General features: G+C 36.0%; 1 protein-coding gene across 1 annotated transcript; it reads left to right on the forward strand.

The window, feature by feature from the left end:
- Positions 1–321: 321 nt before the first annotated feature.
- Positions 322–21664, forward strand: LOC143572235 (uncharacterized). The gene is made up of 8 exons (XM_077057455.1): positions 322–457; positions 583–740; positions 1011–1809; positions 1903–2092; positions 2212–2978; positions 3038–3154; positions 17816–17940; positions 21461–21664. The coding sequence occupies exons 1-8, from the start codon at positions 322–324 to the stop codon at positions 21662–21664; spliced, it is 2496 nt and encodes an 831-aa protein (XP_076913570.1).
- The last annotated feature ends 1898 nt before the right edge of the window (positions 21665–23562 follow it).

The following is a 23562-nucleotide window of genomic DNA, read 5'->3' on the forward strand; positions in this document are numbered from 1 at the left end:
TTCTCAATTATTTTAAACTCAAGGAGGTTGTTACAACAGTTTTTAGTTGACGCGTATACGATGATTGAAAGTGAAAGGCTTTTTTTTATACGTAGTCAACAGACAAAACTAAGATCATCAACGTACGAGAACCTCATGAATCTATGAGACCAGGGAACATCCAGTGTTTCAAAAGTGGGACGCACCGTCATATTACCTTCGTCATTTACAGGAGGTGCTCGATATATGACTCAAAACTACCTGGATTCTATGACACTGTGCAAATAGTTTGGATACCCTGATTTTTTTATAACAGTAACGTGCAACCCAAAGTGGCCCGAGATGACAATATTTCTTAAAGACACCACTCTTAACTCAAAGGATAGGCCCGACATCTTGTGCAGATTGTTTAAAATCAAGCGTGATGCCCTGTTAAAAGACCTGAAGGATAAGGCGGTCCTTGGCAAAGTACAAGCAGGTATGAATCATTTACATATGTTTCTTTCAATGTATTTTCTAATATAATATAGATTATGTTTTTAATAAAAACATATAACTGAAACCCGTTAATGTTTTTACTTATAAACAAAAATTTTCATGCAGTTGTTTATACAATCGAGTTTCAAAAGCGTGGTTTGCCTCATGCTCATATGTGCTTATTTATGCATGCCGATCATAAGCTTCCCGATGTAGAAAACGTTGACCCTTTTATTTCTGCGGAGATTCCTGATAAGAATGAGGACCCTGAATTACATTACCTTGTGAGTGAATTGATGATTCACGGTCCATGTGGTGCCCATAATCCGACCTGCTAGTGCATGTTTGACAACAAATTTTCAAAAAATTTCCTAAAGAATTTCCGCGATGCAACATCTGTCGATTCACAAGGTTATCCCCAGTATAGAAGACACGATTCAGGTCAATTTGTTCAAAAAAGAGACATTCAATTAGATAACAGAAGTGTGGTTCCCTACAAAAAGTACCTATTAAAACGTTATCAAGCACACATTGACGTTGAATGGTGCAATTAGGCGTCATCTATAAAGTATTTGTTTAAATACATCAACAAAGGACCTGATCGAGCTACTGTTTTTTTTTTTAAAAAAAATGAAACACAAGCAAACGTGGAACAACCAGAGGTCGATGAGATCAAACAATTTTATGATTTTCGTTATTTATCTGCTTCTGAGGCAGCTTGGCGTATTTTCGGCTATGATGTCTATTACAGGATGCCTTCTATTACCCGCCTACCTTTCCATCTTCCTGGACAACAACATGTAGTTTATGGTGCGGATGATGATCTTGATAATGTCTTGGAAAAAGTTGAGAGCGTCTCCTCTTCCATGTTTACTGGTTGGATGAAGTGCAATGAAAAGTATGCTAGCGCCCGTAAATTGACTTACGTTGAATTACCTACTGAATTTGTTTGGCATGCTCAACCCCGTCGTTGGGAACAAAGAAAATCGGGGTTTTCCGTAGGAAGAATTCATGCCGTGTCTCCTGCAGCTGGGGAAGCGTACTTCTTACGAATTCTTTTGAATAGAGTTAAAGGTCCACAATCGTTCGAAGATGTCCGTACCGTTAACGGTCGTCTTCAACCTTCGTTTAGAGACGCCTGCTACTCTCTTGGATTGTTAGAAGATGATCAAGAATACATTGAGGCAATTGAAGAGGCAAGCCATTCATCGTTGGGTCACGGAGTACGCGCGTTGTTCGCTACAATGTTGTCAACTGACAGCCTTTCTAGACCAGAGCATGTCTGGATAAATACTTGGAAATGGCTTTCTGATGACATTCTTTACAACCAACGACGTCTTTTAAAGTCACCAGGTATTAATACTTTGGTAGTTAGTTTTACAATCTTTATATCTATATATATAGTCATTAATATTTGGAAATTAATTCGTTATTCTATTTTAACAGAGTTATCGCTAACCGAAGATCAAATCAAGAACCTCACTTTATTTGAGATTGAAAAAATCTTGCTACGCAACAACTCAAGCTTAAGAAAATATCAAACCATGCCTTTCCTCGATGCCGAGTATATATCTATTGCATCTAATAGTTTGATTCAAGAAGAGTTGGCATACGATCAAAACTTGCAAAAATTAGAGTTCCAAACTCTATTTAATTCAATTACTAATGAGCAAAAAAATGTTTTTGATCGTATAATGATGGCTGTTCAACAGAATAAAGGGGGTGTGTTCTTCGTATATGGGTATGGTGGAACAGAAAAACGTACTTATGGAAGACCTTATCAACTGCCTTAAGATCAAAAGGCGAAATCGTCCTAACTGTTGCTTCAAGTGGAATTGCTTCGTTATTGTTAACCGGTGGTCGCACAGCACATTCCAGGTCTCATATTCCGATAAATCTTAATGAGGATTCTACTTGCTACATGGATCCAGGTACAGATGAGTCGCAATTATTAGAAAAAACCAAATTAATAATTTGGGACGAAGCTCCAATGCACCACAAACATGGCTTTCAAGCTCTTGACAGGTCTTTAAAAGATGTTTTATCTTCTAATTTGCTATTTGGAGGAAAAGTTGTTGTATTTGGAGGAGACTTTCGACAAATTCTACCTGTAGTTCAAAAGGGCACTAGACAAGACATCGTAAACGCCTCTCTATGTTCTTCTTACATTTGGAGTGAATGCAATGTCTTGAAATTAACAAAAAACCTAAGGTTAACTATGGGTACGCCGTCATCTGATGTTGAGGAAACCAGATTATTTGCTAAATGGATTTTAGATATAGGTGAAGGTACTATTGGCGGTCCTAATGATGGTGTCGCAACGATAGATATACCTGATAATATACTTATAAAAGATTCAGTTGATCCTATATCAAAACTTTTTGACTTTGTATATCCTGATATTCTACAGAATTACGAGAACCAACATTACTTTCAGGATAGATCAATACTTGCACCAACAAACGAAATTGTTGATGAGATTAATGATAGTTTGCTGAAGTTTTTCCAGGTGATGAAGTCGAGTACTTAAGTTCAGATACCATATGCAGTTCAGAATATATCAATGACATTGTTGATATAGCTTTATACTCTCCAGAACTGCTTAATGGTCTAAGAATATCCGGACTACCAAACCACAAACTGGTGCTAAAAGTTGGTGTTCCTGTTATGCTCCTTAGAAATCTTAACCAGAAAGAAGGTTTATGTAACGGTACTCGACTATAGATTATATCTTTAGGTACTCGTGTAGTTGATTCATAGATCGCCACTGACTCCATCAGACAAAATTATTTCGGGAACTAACATTGGTCATGGAGTTTTGATTCATAGATTGCCACTGACTACATCAGACAACAAAATAGCCTACAAGTTTCAAAGACGACAATTTCCCCTTGCAGTATGTTTCGCGATGACGATAAACAAAAGCCAAGGTCAATCGTTATCAAGGGTAGGTTTGTACTTAAAAGAACCCGTGTTCTCACATGGACAACTATACGTCGCGTTGTCAAGAGTTACAAGCAGGAGTGAGCTAAAGATTCTGATTCTTGATAAACAAGGTAATCTGACCAATACAACAACAAATGTTGTGTGCAAGGAAATTTTTTCTTATTTATAAAATACTTGTGTAATGTTTTTTTTTTTTGTAATTCTTGAAATTTTAATGTAATTTGTAATTATATTAACAATATATGACAAATGTGTTTTTGATTGTATTTTGCTTTATATTTAAATATTTAAATTTTCATTTATTGCCCGTGTAACACACGGGTCTCAAACTAGTGTAATATACATTAATCACTACTAGAAAACAGGTCTAATGCAACTTTTTAATAGCAACCTTTTCAAATGAGTTGCATTTAACTCTAATGCAACTTTGTTGAACATAAAGGTTGCATTAGATTATTTAATGAAACTTTTTTCCTAAAAAATTACAATATTATATTGAATTTGCAACCCTTTTATTTAAAAGTTGCAAGTTAAAAAAAATTGCAACCTTCTTTATCATAAAAGGTTGTAAATAATGAAATTTGAAATTTTGTTAAAAAGATTACGGTGTGAAGTTAAATAATATCATACATAATAGTATAGTGATATTTTAATATTTTATTATACTAACTCGCATTATCACAAAAATGTTTTTGGTAAAACTTCCAAGACTTCTTGATATTTTTAAGACAAAAAAAAAATAGTAGTTGTTTACAAAACTCCGGACTAGAACTTGCGTAGGTAGTAAGATAGAAGACTAAGTAGAGCATTGGGTTAGAAACAAATTCGAAACATCTTCTTAACCAAAATAATACAGAGTAATAACTCTAGCTTGCTTGACTTAAATAAAAAAAATAACCCTAATTAAATACAAACATTCGTAGAAGCTATAGTTCAATTGATGATGAACTATAAATCAATCGAAACATAAGTCTGTCCGGCATCAATAACGCTATTTGACAAGTGTTGACCATAAAATGTCATCAATAAGTGTAGTTGGTTGTTAATGATTGTGTTAGCCTTAGCTAACCATCAGTTACCCTAAGTGAGTGTCAATGACCCTAATTGAACATCAATTCACTTTTGGCGATAGGTAATCACTAAATTAACCTAATGGAGTACCATGACCTTATTTAACCATCAGCAAGCTTATACGAGCATCAATATATGTATTTGATCACCTTTAACTATTGGTTGTTAATGACTTCGATCCTATCATTATTCATTAGCCTTTATATATGTATAATCAATACTCAAGTTATTATATTATTCTAACAACAAAAAAAATTTAATTCAACTTTTTTAAAAGGGGTTGCTCCACAGTGTAGTTTTCCTCATTGATGATGCTTTTGTTTAGTTAGACTTAAGTGTTAAAATCAATATAAACGGTTGACATCCTTTCTCAATAAGATTTACTCTGGTATTAGAGATGCTTCCAAATGTTGTTTAGCTCCAAATCTATAATTGGTGTTTGTTAATTTTATTGTTTTTTCTTATCTAAACAATAACTTTTAATCATGAAAAAAATGCTTCTTTTATTAACTAAACAATAAAATTCCTAAAAATGAAAACGGAAAGTTCCCACTCTTAAATTTCCCTACCAAAAAGTTACCGCCTCTAAAGTAGCACATCAAAGTTTGTCTTTGATTTCTCCCGGTCTCTCGATTATCTTTTAACCGTCTCTAACTTCTCTATCATATATATTTTGTTGTTTAATCATAATAAGTATTGGTACAAAGAGGTCTGAGACTCGACTCTCATGATTCGTCTCTGGAAACATTTATCTTCTGCTCGACGTCATCTTCTCGATTCATTCTTTTTTATTCAATGGTTACACTCGATTATCAGGTTTGCTTGACTTTGGATATGTTTTCTCGATCAAACTAAACCCTTTTACTTAATTTTCTATTTCTATGATGATGTGAATAGTGTTCTTTTGTTGAGTCAAACAATTAACTTAAGGGGAAGATTGTGAGATAAAGATTTGTTATAAAGAAACATATGGGAGATTGGAATCTTCTCAACCTCCTCAGAATTCGCTAAGTATGGATCCGAGCACACCTTAGACTTCCGAGCAAGCTTTTACTTAGCCGGGTACGATATTTTGTCTATCCGGCAGGGTTATCTTCTCTAAGTCTTCTTTAGTGAATCTCCGAGCAGGGTTTGCAAATTAGTGTATTACCGGGTATGGTTCACTAGTGTATGCAAGTCCGGGCAAGGATCACTTTATCAAGCAGGTTTGTTCTTCACAGCCAAGTAAAGCTCACTTCCGAGTAAGCTTTAGGCTAACCAAGCTCATGAAGCCAAGTAATTGGAAGACCGGACATGGTATTCATTAATAATTATGGTCCAAGTAGGCTTGATGATTTAATGATATATCTCAAGTATGATCGGGAAAGGTTCAACTTAAGCAAGGAACAATGCTTCCAAGCACACTTTGCTAATAAGCTTATTCCAGGCAAGGAGTTGATAGGACCATTGAAGATCAAGGTTGCTCGTAAGGGTTTGTCGGGCAAAGTCTATCAAAGCCAAGAAGATTGAAGGCTACCCGGTGAGTATTTTACTTGGTAAAATATTCTTTAAGTAAAGTCTACCCGGAAACTGATCCCGAGCACACTTCTATGTTACCAAGTTCTGAAGGAGGGCAGAGTACACATCGTACTCGGAAAATGAAGATTAATGCAAAGCCTACCCGGAAGACTTGTCTTACACTTAGAATACTTTTGAATATGTAATTTGAATATGTATTATCGGATAGGGTTTCTAGAAAGAATGACAGCTGTCCTAGGGTGGCAGGCCTATAAATAGAATGTTTAGGGCACACCACCTAAGGAAGAGGGCAGACAGACACATTAATTAAGAAAGAATATTGTGTGACGGCTGTCTTACTACGGATAAACCTTCCTTCAAGAAACCCTAAATCGATTATCCATTTTGTATGATGAATATTATATGAATGAAAATCTTTTGAGTAAATCTTGTTTGCGTTGGTTACCTTTTGAATATTGATTGTGCAACCGTATGTTTGTTATTGATTCCGCTTTTAACAAACGGTGATCTTTCTAAATATAGCAACCCGTCATTAACTCCATTGTCAACACATTTATTTGTGTGAGTTATGACATGATTTGAGAGTAATATCCAGCTGAAATCGGGAAATCGGGGACCTGACATCTTTTACAATTACTGTAACATCATAGAATATTCTAATATTAAATAAAGACAGTCGCGTTTAGTTATCGTGTGTTAATAGTTAATAAATATTAAATGAAGAAAGATCATGGACTTGGATTAATTATGGTGGATTAAAGGGTAATGGGCCTTAGGTCCATGGGCTTTAAGGGATATAAATATCCCCTAAACCAACCTAAAACCCTAATCCTCGTTCCATCTTTCCATATTGCCTACTCACTCAAAAACACACACATACACCTACAAATATACACGGCCGAGAGAGAGAGAGAGAGTGAGATCCAAGGCCAAGCAAACGTGATTCTTGATAGATCCTTCAATACACAAGATAAATACAAGATCTAATGTCCATAACTAAGCCAAACAAACACGAAAATGTATGTTTTGATCTTAAAGTTTACGTTTTTATAAACGTTTAGCCTTGAAACTTGAGTCTAAAATAGATTGGGTATAAACGAAACATAAAGTTGTAAACTTGATAATAAACATGAGTGTAATGAACCCGAAAATGGAAACGGCTCGATTAAATGAACCCTTGAACCTAGTTGGAACGTTTTAGCTTAAAAGATCAAACTTTATGATTCGTTCGGGTCAAGTTTGGTCCGAAATCAGTCTAGGAAACGGGCGGGACTGAGACCGAACCATAATAAGCGAATTAGGGGCACACAATGAAACTGATTTTAAATCATTGAAAATGTCTGGATATGAGGAACAAGAGGTGTCTACTAACAAGATACCAAGATTGTATGGACATGAAAACTTTACCAAGTGGAAAGTACTCTTTGAAGCAGCCGTATGCTACAATGATGTTCATATGTGGAACTCCATCAAGAATGGTCCACAAGCTGATGTTGAGGAAGGAGCAAACACAACTGCAAATGCTGCTGTAAGAGAAAGAATGAGAAAAGTGGATGACAAGGCCTAGCTATGATTAAGCTAGGATTGTCTTGGGAGATTTTAACCTAGGTGGCACATCACACAACTACCAAGCAAATGTATGATGCCATCCTTGAGATGTATGAAGGGAATACTGAGCTGAAGAACATTAAGAAGCAAAGATTGAAGCAACAGTTGGAAAGATTCAAGTATAAGGAAGGAGAAAGGTTGAAATCAATACTAGAACGCTTTCTAGGTATTGTGAATGAGTTGAGGACAACTGATTATGTCATGACTGACTTTGATTTAAACACAAAGTTACTCAACTCAATGCCTAAGGAATGGTATACTGCTTGCAAGTTCATCCTTCAGAAGCATAATTTTAATGACTTGAAATTGGATGATGTGGTATGCTTCCTTCAGGCTGCAGAACTGGAGATGATAGAGAATAAAATGATTAAGGAAGAAAGACCCTGCTTCAAATGTTTCAAATGCATTGATTGCACCCATGGGAAATTTGACTACCAAGAATCAACAACAAATTCCCATTATTGAAGAACCAGTTGAGCACAATGTTGATACTCCAAAGTCTTTTATTGGTGGTAGCACAAGTAATCAAGGAAATCAACAGAGGTTCAATGTGCAACTGATTGATGACACTGATACTGCCTCAATGGCAAGTGGGAATGTTCCTCACTCTAGTGGTGGAAATGGTAAAAACAATGAAACACATGCATTGCTGTCTATGTTTACTGAGTCATATAATGCATTTGTTGCAAAGAACCTAATTCACACAATTGTGGTACAAGATGATTTAGAGAAAATTGATGCAGATGATTTGGAAGACATGGATTTGAAGTGGCAAGCTGCCTTGTTAGCTTTGAGAAGTAAGAGGTTGTATAATAGAACTGGTAGATCTCTGGTTTCTGGTCCTAATGAGAGGATTGGATTTGACAAGTCAAAGGCAATCTGCTACAATTGCCAACAGCTAGGACATTTTGCAAGAGAATGCAACTTGCCAAGGAACTATCAGATGAATCAATTCCAGAATCAACAGCCAAGAGGTCAGCAGCAATACCAGCAGAATCAGCAAAGAAATAACAACCAAAACTTCAACAACAACCAAAACTTTAACAATAACTTCAATCCCAACAACAATTACCATCCCAATTTCAACAACTTTCAGCCTCAAATGAATAATCTCAATAAAGGGGTGCCTCAGTATCAAGGTTTTCAAATGAACAATAATCAGAACCTTCAAGCAGTTCAAAATGTTCCAAACAACACTGTTCCAGCCAACCAAAATCAACCAAGAAACCAAGGAAATGTGGCAGTGACTACACAACATGAAATGTAACTTTGATTGGAGCAATCATGAAGAAGACATTGCAGATGATATCAAGAAAACAAATGTGGCATTCATGGCCATAATTGAGAAAGAAATTGCATCTTCATCTAAGGTACAATCTACTCCTACTGTTGATTTAAATGAACTTATCAATGAATTGTAAACAAAAGTAGGCAAGCTGGAAAGTGAGTGTTTTAGGAAACAAAGTATCATCAATACATATGAGGCAAGTGAACTGAAAAGTGAGGAAAGAATGAAAATTTTGGAAGAAGACTGTGTAAACAGCTACAGAGCTCAGAAAAGGTTCACAACTGAAATAGATGGGTTGAAAAAAATGGTTATAGAAGAAAAGGTACAGAACACAAAACTACAAGTTGATAATGAATTCTTGAAGAACTTGATCTCCACTGGAAACATCTGTGGAATTCTAAATCAAGTTAAGGAAGAAGACAAGTACAAAGCTGTACCACCACCTATCAACAACTTTATGCCAAAAGTTTATAAAGATAAAAGAAATGCATATCTACAACAATTCAAAGATGTTTTTCAAGACAAAGAAGAACTTGTAGATTTGTACAAGAATGTTGAGGTGAATAAAGAAGGAGAGTTTGTTGTGAAAAAAGAATTGAAAGAAGAAAAGTCAATTGGAGTTCAAGTCTCTGAAGATGACCTTGAGTCAATTGATTTGAATCAAGATGACTTGTGTGATTTGAGTGACCAAATTACTGAAGAGGAAATCAAAGCTGCTGAAAGAGGAATAAAATACAAGAAGCCAGAAACTGTTGATCAACTTCCAAAGTATCCACCAGTTCCACCAAGAATGAAGAAACAAAATGTAAGATGAAAAGAGAACAGGTATCTTTTGACATTTGTGAAAAGATGAAGATAAGCTACAATGCAGTCAGGCCATCAAGCAAGACTGTGTTGGAAAGAATAAAGCAAAACAAAAAGAAGAAGGCAACTGAAGAAGTTGATTAAGAAGACTTCATACCAGTTTATCCAATCTTTTCTAGTCATGAAGTATTGGATGTTGGAGAAATGGAAACTATGGAAGAATATGAGAAGAGACAGTCAAGGTTTAGAGAGAGTAGTGATGCAGAACCTATGATTATGGAAAATGTTGTCTTTGTCAAAAGCAAACTTGACAGACAGAAAATCAAGATTGAGGAGTTTGTGCCTTTCTCAATTAACTATGATAGCTTAAAGAATCAGAAGACTCTAGGAGTCAAGTCACCTAAGCCAAGTGAAAGATTCAAGAAACCTAAAGAACATGAAATATTCAAAGGCAAAGTATGGTGCAAGAAGTGTGATCAATATGGTCATCACACAGACTCATGCAATGAGAGAATGAAATTTCAACCATTTCATGTCCCAGATAGAACAAAGTATGGTCAAGACTTTGTCCTGTACAAACAGAAGTATGATGTATATCTGGGAAAAGGAAAGGTGTGTGGAAATGAAATCATGAACAGAAAAGAAAAGAAATCTGCAAAGGAGACAAGGATTGAGAAGAAAGCTGATGTAAAAACAAAGAAGCAAGTGGCTGAATCAGCAAGAAGAAGTAAATCTCCTAAGAAGCATGAGAAATTGACCAAAAAGAACTATCAGCCATTGAGAATCAAACAGATACTCAATTAGTCAAATCTGATGAATCTCAAGAATCATCAAGCAGTGAGAAGACAAGAAGAAAAGGTGCATATCTTAGAAAGAAACCAACAGAACTCACTGGTGATGAGAAGTTTTTGCTTAAACATGGATATGAACCACAAGGTTTCCTTTGGAAACCCAAGACTGAAACTAAAGTTAAGATAGTTGCTGATGTGAGAGAATACTCTGAAAAGAAAGATTATGTGATCAAAGAGTATGCCACTGACTCAGCTGAATTACAGACCGCAACTTCACTTGTTAAAACCCCAAGAGAGTGTGGTTATGAAACTGATAATTCAGACAACTTAGAAGTCACTCATGAAGATCCCGAACCAATAACACTCACTTCCCAAGCTTTCACAGAAACTGAAATTGATGAGTTGCAAGCTGTAGAAGCCTGCACTTCATCACTCAACTAATCAAACTTTTTTTTTGTGCAGGAACAGTCCACTCTACTGAATGAAATATGGTATGTGGATAGTGGTTGTTCTAGGCACATGACTTGTGACAAAAGATCACTTGTTAATTATGAAGAAAAATATGAAGGACCTGTAGCCTTTGGGAGGGATGAAAATGGTGGAAAGATTGAGGGGAAAGGAATTTTAACAAATGGAAAAGTCTCATTTGATAATGTATTTCATGTTGAAGGTCTTCAGTATAATCATCACAAATATGTGATAAGGGGTACAAAGTCAGTTTTGATGATTCCCACCGTTTCATCTTAAAACCTAAGTTTGTCATTCCACCTGATATGATTATGATGATGGCACCAAGAAATGGCAACTTGTATGAATTGAATATGAAAGAAGCTTTTTCAAGAGGAGGTGCATATTTTGTTTCCAAAGCCACTGAAAATGAATCAAAATTGTGGCACAGGAAACTGTGTCATGTGAACTTAAAGAACATGAATAGACTTGTCAAAGGTGAGCATGTCATAGGCTTACCTACAAGAGAGTTCAAATTGGAAGATCATTGAAATTCATGTCAAAAGGGAAAACAACACAAATCTACTCATAAGCTTAAGCTCATCAACTCAATTGATCAAATACTTGAATTACTTCACATGGATCTTTTTGGTCCTGTGAGTGTGCCAAGTATAGGAAAGAAAAGATACTGTCTTGTGATCATTGATGACTATTCAAGATACACTTGGGTTTATTTCCTAAGTACCAAAGATGAGACTGCAGAGTTGATTAAGGGTTGTGTAACAATGATTGAGAACAAGTTGAATAAGAAGGTTAAAATGATGAGAAGTGACAATGGTACTGAGTTCAAGAATGGAGTTATGCAAGAATTTTGGGCAGAAAAGGGAATATTTCAACAATTCTCAGCTCCTAGAACTCCTAACAAAATGGTGTTGCAGAAAGAAGAAATAGAACTTTAATTGAAGCTGTAAGAACCTTTTTAGCAGATGCTAACCTGCCTGTTACTTTTTGGGCCGAAGCAATAAACACTGCTTGCTATGTTCAGAACAGGGTGCTTGTAAACAAAAGGCATAACAAGAATCCATATGAAATATTCCATAACAGAAAGCCTTATATCAAGTTTTTCAAGCCCTTTGGATGCAAATGTTTTCTTTCGAACACTAGAGATTATTTGAACAAGTTTCAAACAAAATCTCTAGATTGTTTCTTTGTTGGATATTCTACACACTCAAAAGCTTATAAAGTATATGTGAAAGACCATTTGAGTGTTATAGAATCATCTGACATTATTTTTAATAAGAATCAATTCAATACAGTTGATGGTGCAGCATGGCTGTTTGATCATGAAAAGTTACTAAGGTCTTTCAAGATTTATCCTGAAGACTTTTTGATGACTCATTCTACAAGACCAGTGTAATTGAAGAGAAAAGGAAGAAACCACTGGACTTAGAATAATTGTGGAAAAAGGTTGCTAGAAAAGAAAAGGAATATACCTTTGTGAAGAATTCCTCAAGTGATATTGTTGAACAAGTTCAAGAAGATAATCAAGATGTTCAGAATGATCAAGTTCAGAGTGAGGAAGACTCAAGCAACCAAGCAAGTGAAGAAGAAGCTGCATCTACTGCAAGATTTCAGTATTTGTTTGAAAGCTTGAATATTGGAAACAATGGTGCATCTACTTCAGGACAACATAATGATGAAGCACCAGAATTTCATGATGCAGAGACTGATTTGATCATTGAAGAACCAGAACTCAATCAGTCAAATCTTGACACAACTGTGTCTACAGATATGATTGTTCAAACTCCTTATGTGGAAAAGAATCATCCTTCTGAAAACATCATTGGAGATTTGCATGAAAGAGTTACAAGAAGTCCTCAGAAATTGCAAACATCTGTCTTTGCTCTTGTTTTCTATCCCAAATAGAGCCTAAGAACATTGCTCAAGCACTGAAAGACAATAGTTGGGTGGAATCCATGCAGGAAGAATTGGCTCAGTTCAGAGATCTACATGTGTGGGATCTTGTTGATAAGCCATTTGACAAATATGCAATAGGAACCAAATGGGTTTTTAGAAACAAAAGGGATGAGAGGGGTTTGGTGATTAAGAATAAAGCTAGACTTGTGGCACTGGGATGTCTTCAAGAAGAAGGAATAGACTTTGAAGAAGTCTTTGCTCCTGTAGAAAGACTTGAAGCTATCAGGATCTTTCTTGCATATGCTGTCTCAAAGAACATTAAGGTGTTCCAGCTAGATGTTAAGTCTGCATTTCTAAATGGAAAGATTGATGAAGAGGTGTATGTAGCTCAACCTCCAGGTTTTGAGGATCCTTTGTATCCAAACAAGGTGTATAACCTAAACAAAGCCATTTATGGATTGCATCAGGCTCCTAGAGCATGGTATGATGAGCTGTCAAATCATCTTCTTGAAAATGGTTTCAAAAGAGGAGCCATTGACAAGACACTCTTCTACAAAAGAAAGGGATCAGACTTACTTCTGTTACAAGTGTATGTTGATGATATCATCTTTGGTTCCACAAATGAACAAATGTGTATGGAGTTTAAAGGGGTAATGAAGTCCAAATACAGCATGAGTTCAATGGGAGAAATGAACTTCTTTCTTGGATTACAAGTTCAACAAAAAGCTGAAGGGATCTTTATTCACCAAAATAAGTATGTGCAGGACATCTTCAACAAGTTCAACTGTCATGAGTACAAAACTGCCTCAACTCCAATGGACACCAAGGAAAAGATGATTGCAGATGAAAAGGGGGAGCCTATAGATGTACACGAGTACAGAGCCAAAATTGGATCTCTGATGTATCTGATAGCTATAAGACCAGATATCGTGTTTGCTGTGTGTGTGTGTGTGCAAGATTTGAGTCAAGTCCAAGAGTCTCCCACATGAATGTTGTTAAAAGAATATTCAGATATTTGAAGGGAAGACCAGATTTGGGAATTTGGTATCCAAAGAATCAATCATTTGATCTAATTGCCTACACAGACAGTGACTATGATGGCTGCAACATGAGCAAAAAGTCAACATCAGGAGGATCTCAATTCTTGGGGGAAAGGCTAGTGTCATGGCAATGCAAGAAGCAAACAACTGTCTCAATTTCAACTGCAGAAGCAGAATATGTTGCTGCATCTGCCTGCTGTGCACAAGTTCTATGGATTCAGAACCAGATGCTGGACTATGGTTTGAATTTTCTGAACACCCCTATTCTTATTGACAATACTGCTGCATATTTTACTGTTAAGAATCTAGTTCAACATTGCAAGACTAAGCACATCGAAATCAGACATCACTTCATTAGAGATTGTAGTGAAAAAGGTTTGATTGAGATGCAAAGAGTTGACACAAGTGACAATTTGGCTGACCTTTTTACCAAACCACTTGATAGAACCAGGTTCAACTTTTATTTGAAAGCCCTGGGAATGATCAACTCTGATGAAATCTGATTAAGGATTTGTGCTTGGTTGTATACCTCTATGTGCTAACTGATTACTTTGTTTAGAGGTTTCACAGATTGAATGTTGTGTGAATATGTTTGAGTATGATACTGAATATGTTACTGAATATGATGACTGATATGTGCTTTGACTGATTGTGTGTGCAAAGAATGACATGTGTTGATTTGATTAATATGTTTGCATGTTTATCAGTTAATGTGTTTGTGATGTTAAGATAAGTAGTCTTATAATGAATTATCTGCTAAAATGCTTATCTTACATCACTGCTTAATTGCTTGAATGTGTGTTTTATCTGATCTTCTAATGTTATTAAGATAGGATAGACTTTGAAAGTTAGTACTGTCTACTTATTCTGATAATATTATGTTTGATTAAGATTTGATTATGTGCTGCAACTTTTTATGTCAAGATAAGTTTTATGTCAAAATTAAGTGATAAAATGAATTTTCTAATGAATTTTGCATATATACTCTATTTGTGAATCAAAACATGAGCATGTTGTTAATGGTGTAGAGATATGATAAGATTATTCAGTTCAAGCTTTAATGAAGTTTAAAAGAAGGATTTTTCAATGAAAAGTCTCAGGTAGTTATCTTTGCTGAAAAACTATGTCATTTGCCCAGTTGGAAGGACATACACTTATGTATGTTTAGTCCTGCAATCTGCAAAAATTAAATGATAGCCATTAACCAGAAAACTGAAAGCATTTGGGGCAATTATAACTTGTTTTCTATTCCTTCACTTAAAACTATGTCAACAACTCTGAATTTGAAAGGACATATACTCACAATGTATGTTTGGTCCAGTTAACCACCTGTGGTCAAACAGAATAGCCATTTACCTGACAATTAAGAGACATTGGGGTGATTGAATATTAAACTAAACATATCTGGGAAACGATAGTACATTGACTACGTAGCCAATCATATGGATTTATTAGGCTAAAAGGACTCTTAGTACAGTCATTGACATGTATGGTTGCTTTCTCATGATATGTAAAATCTAAGGTGATATAAACATAAAGAAAATGCTAAGATTTATGTGGAGTTACATTGTTGTCTATGCATGTTCCTAGATAAATCTTTTCAAATGATAGGCAGAAAAGTGATTATCCAGTCATACACAAGCCTGTTGGTCTTTGGTTACCCAAAATGAAACATCTTTTAAAGGAATGACAAAGAACTGATGTGAACTACTTTAATTTCAAATATTTAGTCCACCAAAAGTTGATACAAGTTCACAAATTTTTTTATTGGGAAAATACAAACATGAGGGTTAATAACAGAACTACAAGGGTGGAGGCAATCATATAAGTCCTTTAAACATCCTGAATGAAAGGCCTGTAAGTCCGACTTACGTGGCATGTAAGTCCAACGTTCAACCTCATATATGTTTGTAGATTTGAAAAGAAATATCTTCCAAATTTTCAAAAAATATGTTCTGTCATTAAAAAGTTTTAACCAAAACCAGGGGTCAAAGTCAAATTGGGGTGATCTGGAAAAAGCCAAATAAGCCTTGAGGATAGATAAGGAGCATCAGAACACAATATGTGTTATCCATTAAATTTCCTGCAACTTAATTGAACCTTAATCATATCACCAAAGAAATGAAAATCATGTTAAGTCTAGACCTGCTGTTGACCTGTCTTTGTAGTTATAATAATGCTGAGAATGAAGTATTGAGAAAGCTACTTAGTCAATATGATCCCATTCCTGAGATCTTTTCAGTTTACAAAAGGAAATTGTTTTGAAATGAAAAATAACTGAAATTTGATCTCTAAATGCACCATTTGCTCTTAAACTATGATCTTTAAAGATAAAATTGTTCTGACAAGTGGTTTAAGTCAAAAAGTGTTGCATTTTGCCTAAAATAGGTTGAATATGTAAGTTCGGGTAAGGTTTGATGTTATTAAACCTTCCTAAGCACAAACTGTTTGAATACGTATTTTCGGGTAAGGTGTGATGTTCTCAAACCTTTCCGGGTACAAAACAGTTGAATATGTGTGAATTTGTATTTTCGGGTAAGGTTTGATGATTCATAACCTTTCCGGGCAAGCTTTGTCATTTTTGACTAAGTTTATGATTTTCCACCATTGTACAAGTTTCCCGAGCAAGCTTGAAGTCTTGAGATGATTATGTATTTTAGCTAGCCTTTTAACAAGAGATGATTGTTTCGGGCAAGCTTTGCATTTTGTTTATGCTGATTGTTAGTCCAAGCAAACTTTGTACACTCCTTGAGTACACCAAGTAAGCTTTGTGTGTGAATATGTTTTCTTTGAAATTACAAGTGTTTTCGGGCAAACTTTGTTTTTCGAACACACTTTATATTTCGGGTACACTTTTGTTCCCCTAATATACTTGGTAATTTTCAAAATTTGATTTTCTGAGTACACTATTTGCTAGAAGTCCTTTCCGGGCACACTTTGTACTCTAGGAAGATTACTCAAGTATACTTTGTATAAGTAGGTTGTTCGGGCATACTAACATTGTGAAGGTTGCTCGGCCACACTATGTTTTTCAAGTATGCTTGATTGAGTATGCTTTTATTATGATTGACTGAATATGATTCTTATTTTTGATAGGGTTTATGCTAGATTAAGATTTTAATTTAAATTTGAGAAATTTATATGGGAATCTTAATTGATTCCTAGCAAGAATGTTTATTTGATATTTTATACTTGATTAATTGTCTTGTGATTAAGTTCTCAAGAAATCTAGTATTTCGGGTAAGCTTTCGTCATAGTGGCTTGACTTTAAATTACATAGCTTGATCAAGCGAGGTTTGTGATCGGGTAAGCCTTATAAAATTAAAAAGAAAATGTTGTCAAAGTTTAATATTTTTCGGGTAAGCTTTGTATAAGTGGGAAGTATACCGAGTAGACTTTACAATGGATTATTCTTCAGAGTAAGGTTTGCTAAACCTAAAATAATAAAAGGAAATATGTTTTAAAATTGTTTTAAAATATCAAGTGGATAATGTTACTGTTTGACAGCTAATAATTCACAAAACGACAAAAAACATTTAAAACCCACTTTCAAAAGGTATATAAGAGGGAGTTAGGCAAAATTTTCAACATTATATTTCCCTCTCTCTCTTTCCACTGCAACTGCTTTCTCGCAAAGAAACCCAAACCGACCTATCGCATTCATTATTAATCCAAACCCTAACTTGAATCAGCCCCCTAATCCCGACTCGGTAAGCATTCATAATGTGTTTTCCGATCATGATTAGACTATAATGGGCTTTGATTATGTATTTGATTACTAATATTTTTTTTGTATTTAGGTTATAAACTTATCGAAGAACAGGTTCTTGAAGATTTTTCTCTCTTCTTCATTTTTTATAACTTGAAATTGGGTAAAGTGATAAACTTTTATGCTAATTTAACTTTGAATATGTGTTTGTGATGTTCAGATATGGAAGAAGAGGATCAACCCAAGTATGCTTTTGCAAAGAAACATAACATGTGTGCTATATTGCAAGTCACACCTGACAACGAGCCGGTGGCACCAACGATTACATGGATGGCTCGATCAAATGTCAGTTTTGCTTTTACTGAATGCCCTGTCATCTACAGAAATCATTCACTGGATTTCTGGAGATCTGCTGAACTGGTTGAAGATGTCAATGGAAAGAGAATAGAGGCAACTGTGGCAAGACAAGAAATACATATAACTGAGAGGATGATTAGAAGATGCCTATGGTTGAATGATGATAACCATTATCATATAAACTTCAATACAGCACACCTGATGAGGATATTTGAAGAGACAATGGGTTATCAGGGAACTGTACATGAAGGACAGTTTCAAAAGGGGATGTTTCCGATGATGTATAGATTCCTCATTCACCATGTGATACAAGGGTTTGCTCCTAGAAAAGGATCATGGACTTTGATGAGTCATGATTTAGCAAATGCTACTGTTGGGATTATGTATGATCTACCTTTCAATTTTTCAAAGAAGATATTTGATGGACTGGTAGCAAACCTGAAGAAGGCAGAGAAAGATAAAATTTTACAATATCCGAGGTTCTTGCAGATAATCTTTAACAGAGAATTAAGAGATTTACCCACTATGGGAATTACACACCTACTACAGAATCCTGACACATACAAGAGAATCAAGAATCCAGGTGTTGCAAATAGATTCAATTCTGAAGTTCCATTTGAGATCTTGCCATGGTTGTTGAACCATTACCTAAATGTGATGCCAGTGCCTGAGTTAAGCTCAGGGGAGGAAGGAGGAGATGATGTTGAGAGTAATGATGATGGCTCTGATGATGAAGATGATAATGTTGATGGAGATGAAGGAGGAGCTGGAGTGGCTATGAATATTGATGCACCTGATCAGGGGAGGCAACTTGAAGAACAAGAGCAACCTATTCCAACACCACCACAATCACCATTACACATTGACCAACACATTGTACCATCACCACCTCAAACTCCACTACATTAAATCACTCAATCCCCACCACAAACCCTAACCATAAGCCAACCTGAAACTTCAATACATGTATCACCAACACCACAAATACCAGAGCCCAATTCATTTTGATCCATTTATTCCAAGCCCACCTCATTCACAATCACCACAACAATCCATTTTCCAAACTCACACCACAACCCAAGAACACACTAAAAATCAACAATTTTCCATATCACCACCTACAACACCACCCACTGACAATGCCTTATTGACCTTGTTACAAGAAAATGCTGAGTTAAAGAGAAGGAATGAGGAGGTCACTATGGAGAATGTCATGTTATTAGATCAGTTGGTAAGGGCAAAAGTGAGAATTCAAACCCTGGAGCAGGAGGTTGAGAAGATCTCAGTTGCCCCAAAACAGGGGGAGAATGAAATAATGCCAACTGACTCTTGTGTGAATATTGAGACTGTAACTGGAACAGGTGTAGAGACTGTAGACAGTTTGAAATGATCTTAAATGCTTATGATGATGGTGAGGAGGATAGTGAGGAGAGAATAATTGAAGATGATGAGTATGAAGGTGACAAATCAGATATTGAAGAACATGATTATGACTATAATGATGAAATAATGCATGTTGAATGGAGTGATGAGAATGATGAAGGGACAAGGTAGGGAGTTGAAAAGACAGATGTTGAGGAGAATGTAGCTGCTACTGATATAGCTACTGATGTTTTAACTGCTACTGATATAGCTACTGATGTTTTAACTAACATAGCTACTGATGTCTTGACTGATGTACAGACAGAAGTAGAGACTGAAGTAATGATTGATGAAAATGCTGCTACTGAGAAACTTATACACAATGAACCAGAAACTTATCAACAAGCAAGTTCCAAGAGAGTGGAGCATGACCCAGAACTGGAAGCACTTGAGAAAGAAATAGATGACTTTGAACAGTCTAAAAATGAAGAGGATGTTAGAAGAAGAATTGAGAAAGGGAAAACAAAATTATGTGAAGAAGAGCCTATTAAGGCATATCCAGAGAAAGATGTGTTGTTTACAGATGATGATGTTGTTGCTGCTGATGCCTTAAGAGAACAAGATAATATTTTAAGGGAGACAAGGGATAGGGAGATATTGGCTCAAACCCTTATCCAGAAGAAATGGCAGAGCAGGAAACTTTGATCAATCAAGCCAGTCTTGCTAAAGAAATTTTTGAAGAAGTGGCTGATCAAGAAGCAATTGAAACACTGATTATGATGAACAGAACTGAGAAAGCTTACAATTCCTTGGCAATGGTGATTAGTATGTTTCAACCAGAGAGCCAACCTGAAAGGGAACCTGAAAGGGCGTGTGAATCTGAAGAAATGCCACAAAAGGAACCTGAAAGGGAACCTGAAAGGCCAACTAGTGAATCTGTTGAAGAAATGATGGCTAATATCACCAGAATCAGGATGGTAAGAGCCAAAAGATTTGAACAAGTGTATACAAGAAAGAGAAAGTTTGATGAATAGATAAGGAATGATGAAAGGAAAACAAAGAGGGGGAGATGAGATGAAAAGAACAAATGCTATGTTGAAACTCTTGATGATGATGGTGAAAATGATACTAGACCAAACAGAGCAATCCCACTACAAACCTTGCAACCAGGTGAAAAAGTTCAAGGTGTCCCTGATGTGGCTGCTCAAACTGAATCAAACCCAGAGCATCCACCCTCTGATGAACCCAAGATTGATACTATGAATAATCTAACTGAAGAGGAGGATGAGTCTGAGGAGTCTGATGAGGATGATAATCCTGATGATAATCAAAGAAAAGGTGTTAAAGCTACCAATGTTGAATCTCCACAAGTGGAAATGACTAATGAGCAGAGAGATAATATTGAGTTGAGTATGAGGGAAGCCAAAAGGAAAAATCCTTTAGTTGAAAGCTGAGAAAGCATGGAATAAGTTTTGAAACTTTGGCTGATCTTGATGATGACCAGTTGCAAAAGAGACTTGATAAGGAGAGGGATGGTTTTAAGAAAAGAATGGAACAAAAGAACAGAGACTGCCAGAAATACAGAGAATATCTCAAAAGGCATAATTATTCAGAGAAATATCTGTCTCACTTCACAGTTGACCAACTCCAAGACCTTTACAACAGTGAAAGAGAAAAGGTGATTGAAAAATGTGTGAAAGAGAATGAGAAGATTGAGAAATTGGAAACTTTAAAGGAGAAATTTGGAGGTATGTGTGGATACTTTCTTGAGAAAGGGTTAAAGCCTGAGATGGTTGAGAACCTATCTAGAGAATCAGTGTTGGATCATTACAATAAACTAAAAGAAAAGAAAAATTGAAGAGGGGTCCAAACTAAGAGCTCTACCAAACATGCTGAAACATCTGTTGAACCTCCAATAAAGAGAAGAAAGACAATAACTCTGAGGGAGAAACAGAAGATGTAGAGTGAGAAGGAAATATCCAAGGAAGATCCTGTTGTTGAAACCCCTACTCCACAAGAAGTGGATCCTGAATCTGAAGATGAACCTTGTGTACCTTGGGAAAATGAAGAAATGATCAACATTCTAAGGAATATAATGATTACTCAAAGAGGAATGGATGAAGCCTCTTTCAATGCTTTGGAAAAGGAGGATTTGAAATATCTCTTCCATGTCCAAAAAGCTAAATGGGAGAAAGCACTAGGGGAATGTGAGAACCCTAGATACTATGCAGATGGGAGTTTTGTACCTGCTGGTTTGTCAAGGACTCCTGGTGTGGAAAAAATGTTGCTACTCTTAAAGATGCAGGAGCAAATGTTGTTGAGCTTGCCAACCTTCCAACTGAAATGGTAGAAGTAGTCTACATCAAATTCTTCAATTTGGGTCTTAAAAAACCCAAGAAGTTTGTTCCTTTCAGGCCACCAATTTTAAGAAGATATCCACAAGGTGGAAGTGGTGTAGGTGGAAGAGGTGAATCAAGTAGGTCTGCAAAACAAAGAATATCAAGACCACAATCAGATGTGGATCTTCCCAGAGAACTATACTATGATTCTGTATCTGAATGCTTGAGAGTGATTATGGAAAGCAGAAAACTAAAAGAGATAGTTGTGAGAAGTGACTTTTATGATTATAATCAAGATTAACTAGAAAGAATGGCCACACTTGACCTGTATGACTATAGAGACAGAAACAAGATGGCAGGTAGGCAAATGAATGAACTCTCAAAGTATTTGAAGAAAGAAGCTGACCAGGGATTCCAGTTCTTAAAAGAAAAGAGAAGTTGGAGAATGATGCAACTTCACAGATCGAAAAGGTCAGAAAAGTTGAGAAAAATGGACCAAGCTGAACTGCACTACCAACTGAATGTCAGAGACAGGAATCTAGTATCAAACCTGAATGCATGCATAAACCTTGGATGAAGAATGACACGCCCCAACTACACAGTACAAAGAAATGGCATCATTACTGAAGTTGAATACAAAGAAAATGCTGCCCATTACTTGCTGAGAAACTCTGATGGAAAAGTACTGGGGATTATCAAGAAGGATGAAGACTTGAACTGCCTACATGATGAAGATCTAATGGATATTAGGGACTTGGTCATACCAGAAGGTCACACTCATTACCGAGCCCTTGATATTTTCAAAATGAGAGCTGCATCAGTGATAACAAACAGAAGGCAAGCCGCATACAGTGCATGGAAAAAACAAAATTCCGAGACTAGGCTTTTACTTTGTAATGTCTTATGACAGTTTGTTTTTTATGTAATTTGTTTATGTTAATTGATTATGTAATTTGACTTTTAACTTGATGTGTATTTTGACTAAGTGTAAGTAACCTTAGAAATGTTTTGGGTCAGCTGAGGTGTTCCAATCTAGGGGGAGATTGTTGAGTCAAACAAATGACTTAAGGGGAAGATTGTGAGACAAAGATTTGTTCTAAAGAAACATATGGGAGATTGGAATCTTCTCAACCTCCTCAGAATTCGCTAAGTATGGATCCGAGCACACCTTAGACTTCCGAGCAAGCTTTTACTTAGCCGGGTACGATATTTTGTCTATCTGGCAGGGTTATCTTCTCTAAGTCTTCTTTAGTGAATCTCCGAGCAGGGTTTGCAAATTAGTGTATTACCGGGTATGGTTCACTAGTGTATGCAAGTCCGGGCAAGGATCACTTTATCAAGCAGGTTTGTTCTTCACAGCCAAGTAAAGCTCACTTCCGAGTAAGTTTTAGGCTAACCAAGCTCATGAAGCCAAGTAATTGGAAGACCGGGCATGGTATTCATTAATAATTATGGTCCAAGTAGGCTTGATGATTTAATGATATATCTCAAGTATGATCGGGCAAGGTTCAACTTAAGCAAGGAACAGTGAAGCCTGTGAAAGCCAAGAAGATTGAAGGCTACCCGGTGAGTATTTTACTTGTTAAAATATTCTTTAAGTAAAGTCTACCCGGAAACTGATCCCGAGCATACTTCTATGTTACCAAGTTCTGAAGGAGGGCAGAGTACACAGCGTACTCGAAAAATGAAGATTAATGCAAAGCCTTCCCGGAAGACTTGTTTTACACTTAGAATACTTTTAAATATGTAATTTGAATATGTATTATCGGATAGGGTTTCTAGTAAGAATGACAGATGTCCTAGGGTGGCAGGCCTATAAATAGAATGTTTAGGGCACACCACCTAAGGAAGAGGGCAGACAGACATATTAATTAAGAAAGAATATTGTGTGACGGCTGTCTTAGTACGG

Source organism: Bidens hawaiensis, unplaced genomic scaffold (genome assembly GCF_021521415.1).
Source record: "Bidens hawaiensis isolate Kalapana, Puna unplaced genomic scaffold, B.hawaiensis_p1.1 tig00001369_1, whole genome shotgun sequence".
In the NCBI taxonomy this organism is placed as follows: Eukaryota; Viridiplantae; Streptophyta; class Magnoliopsida; order Asterales; family Asteraceae; genus Bidens; species Bidens hawaiensis.

What these genes read in the sequence shown, in the direction of transcription:
- LOC143572235 (XM_077057455.1), top strand. Translation starts at nt 322, where the DNA reads ATGACAATATTTCTTAAAGACACCACTCTTAACTCAAAGGATAGGCCC. An exon ending in AAATCTTAACCAGAAAGAAG is followed by an intron (nt 3,155 to 17,815) that starts GTTTATGTAACG and finishes TGTGATGTTCAG; the next exon opens with ATATGGAAGAAGAGGATCAA. An exon ending in CATGGATGGCTCGATCAAAT is followed by an intron (nt 17,941 to 21,460) that starts GTCAGTTTTGCT and finishes GCTTTGGAAAAG; the next exon opens with GAGGATTTGAAATATCTCTT.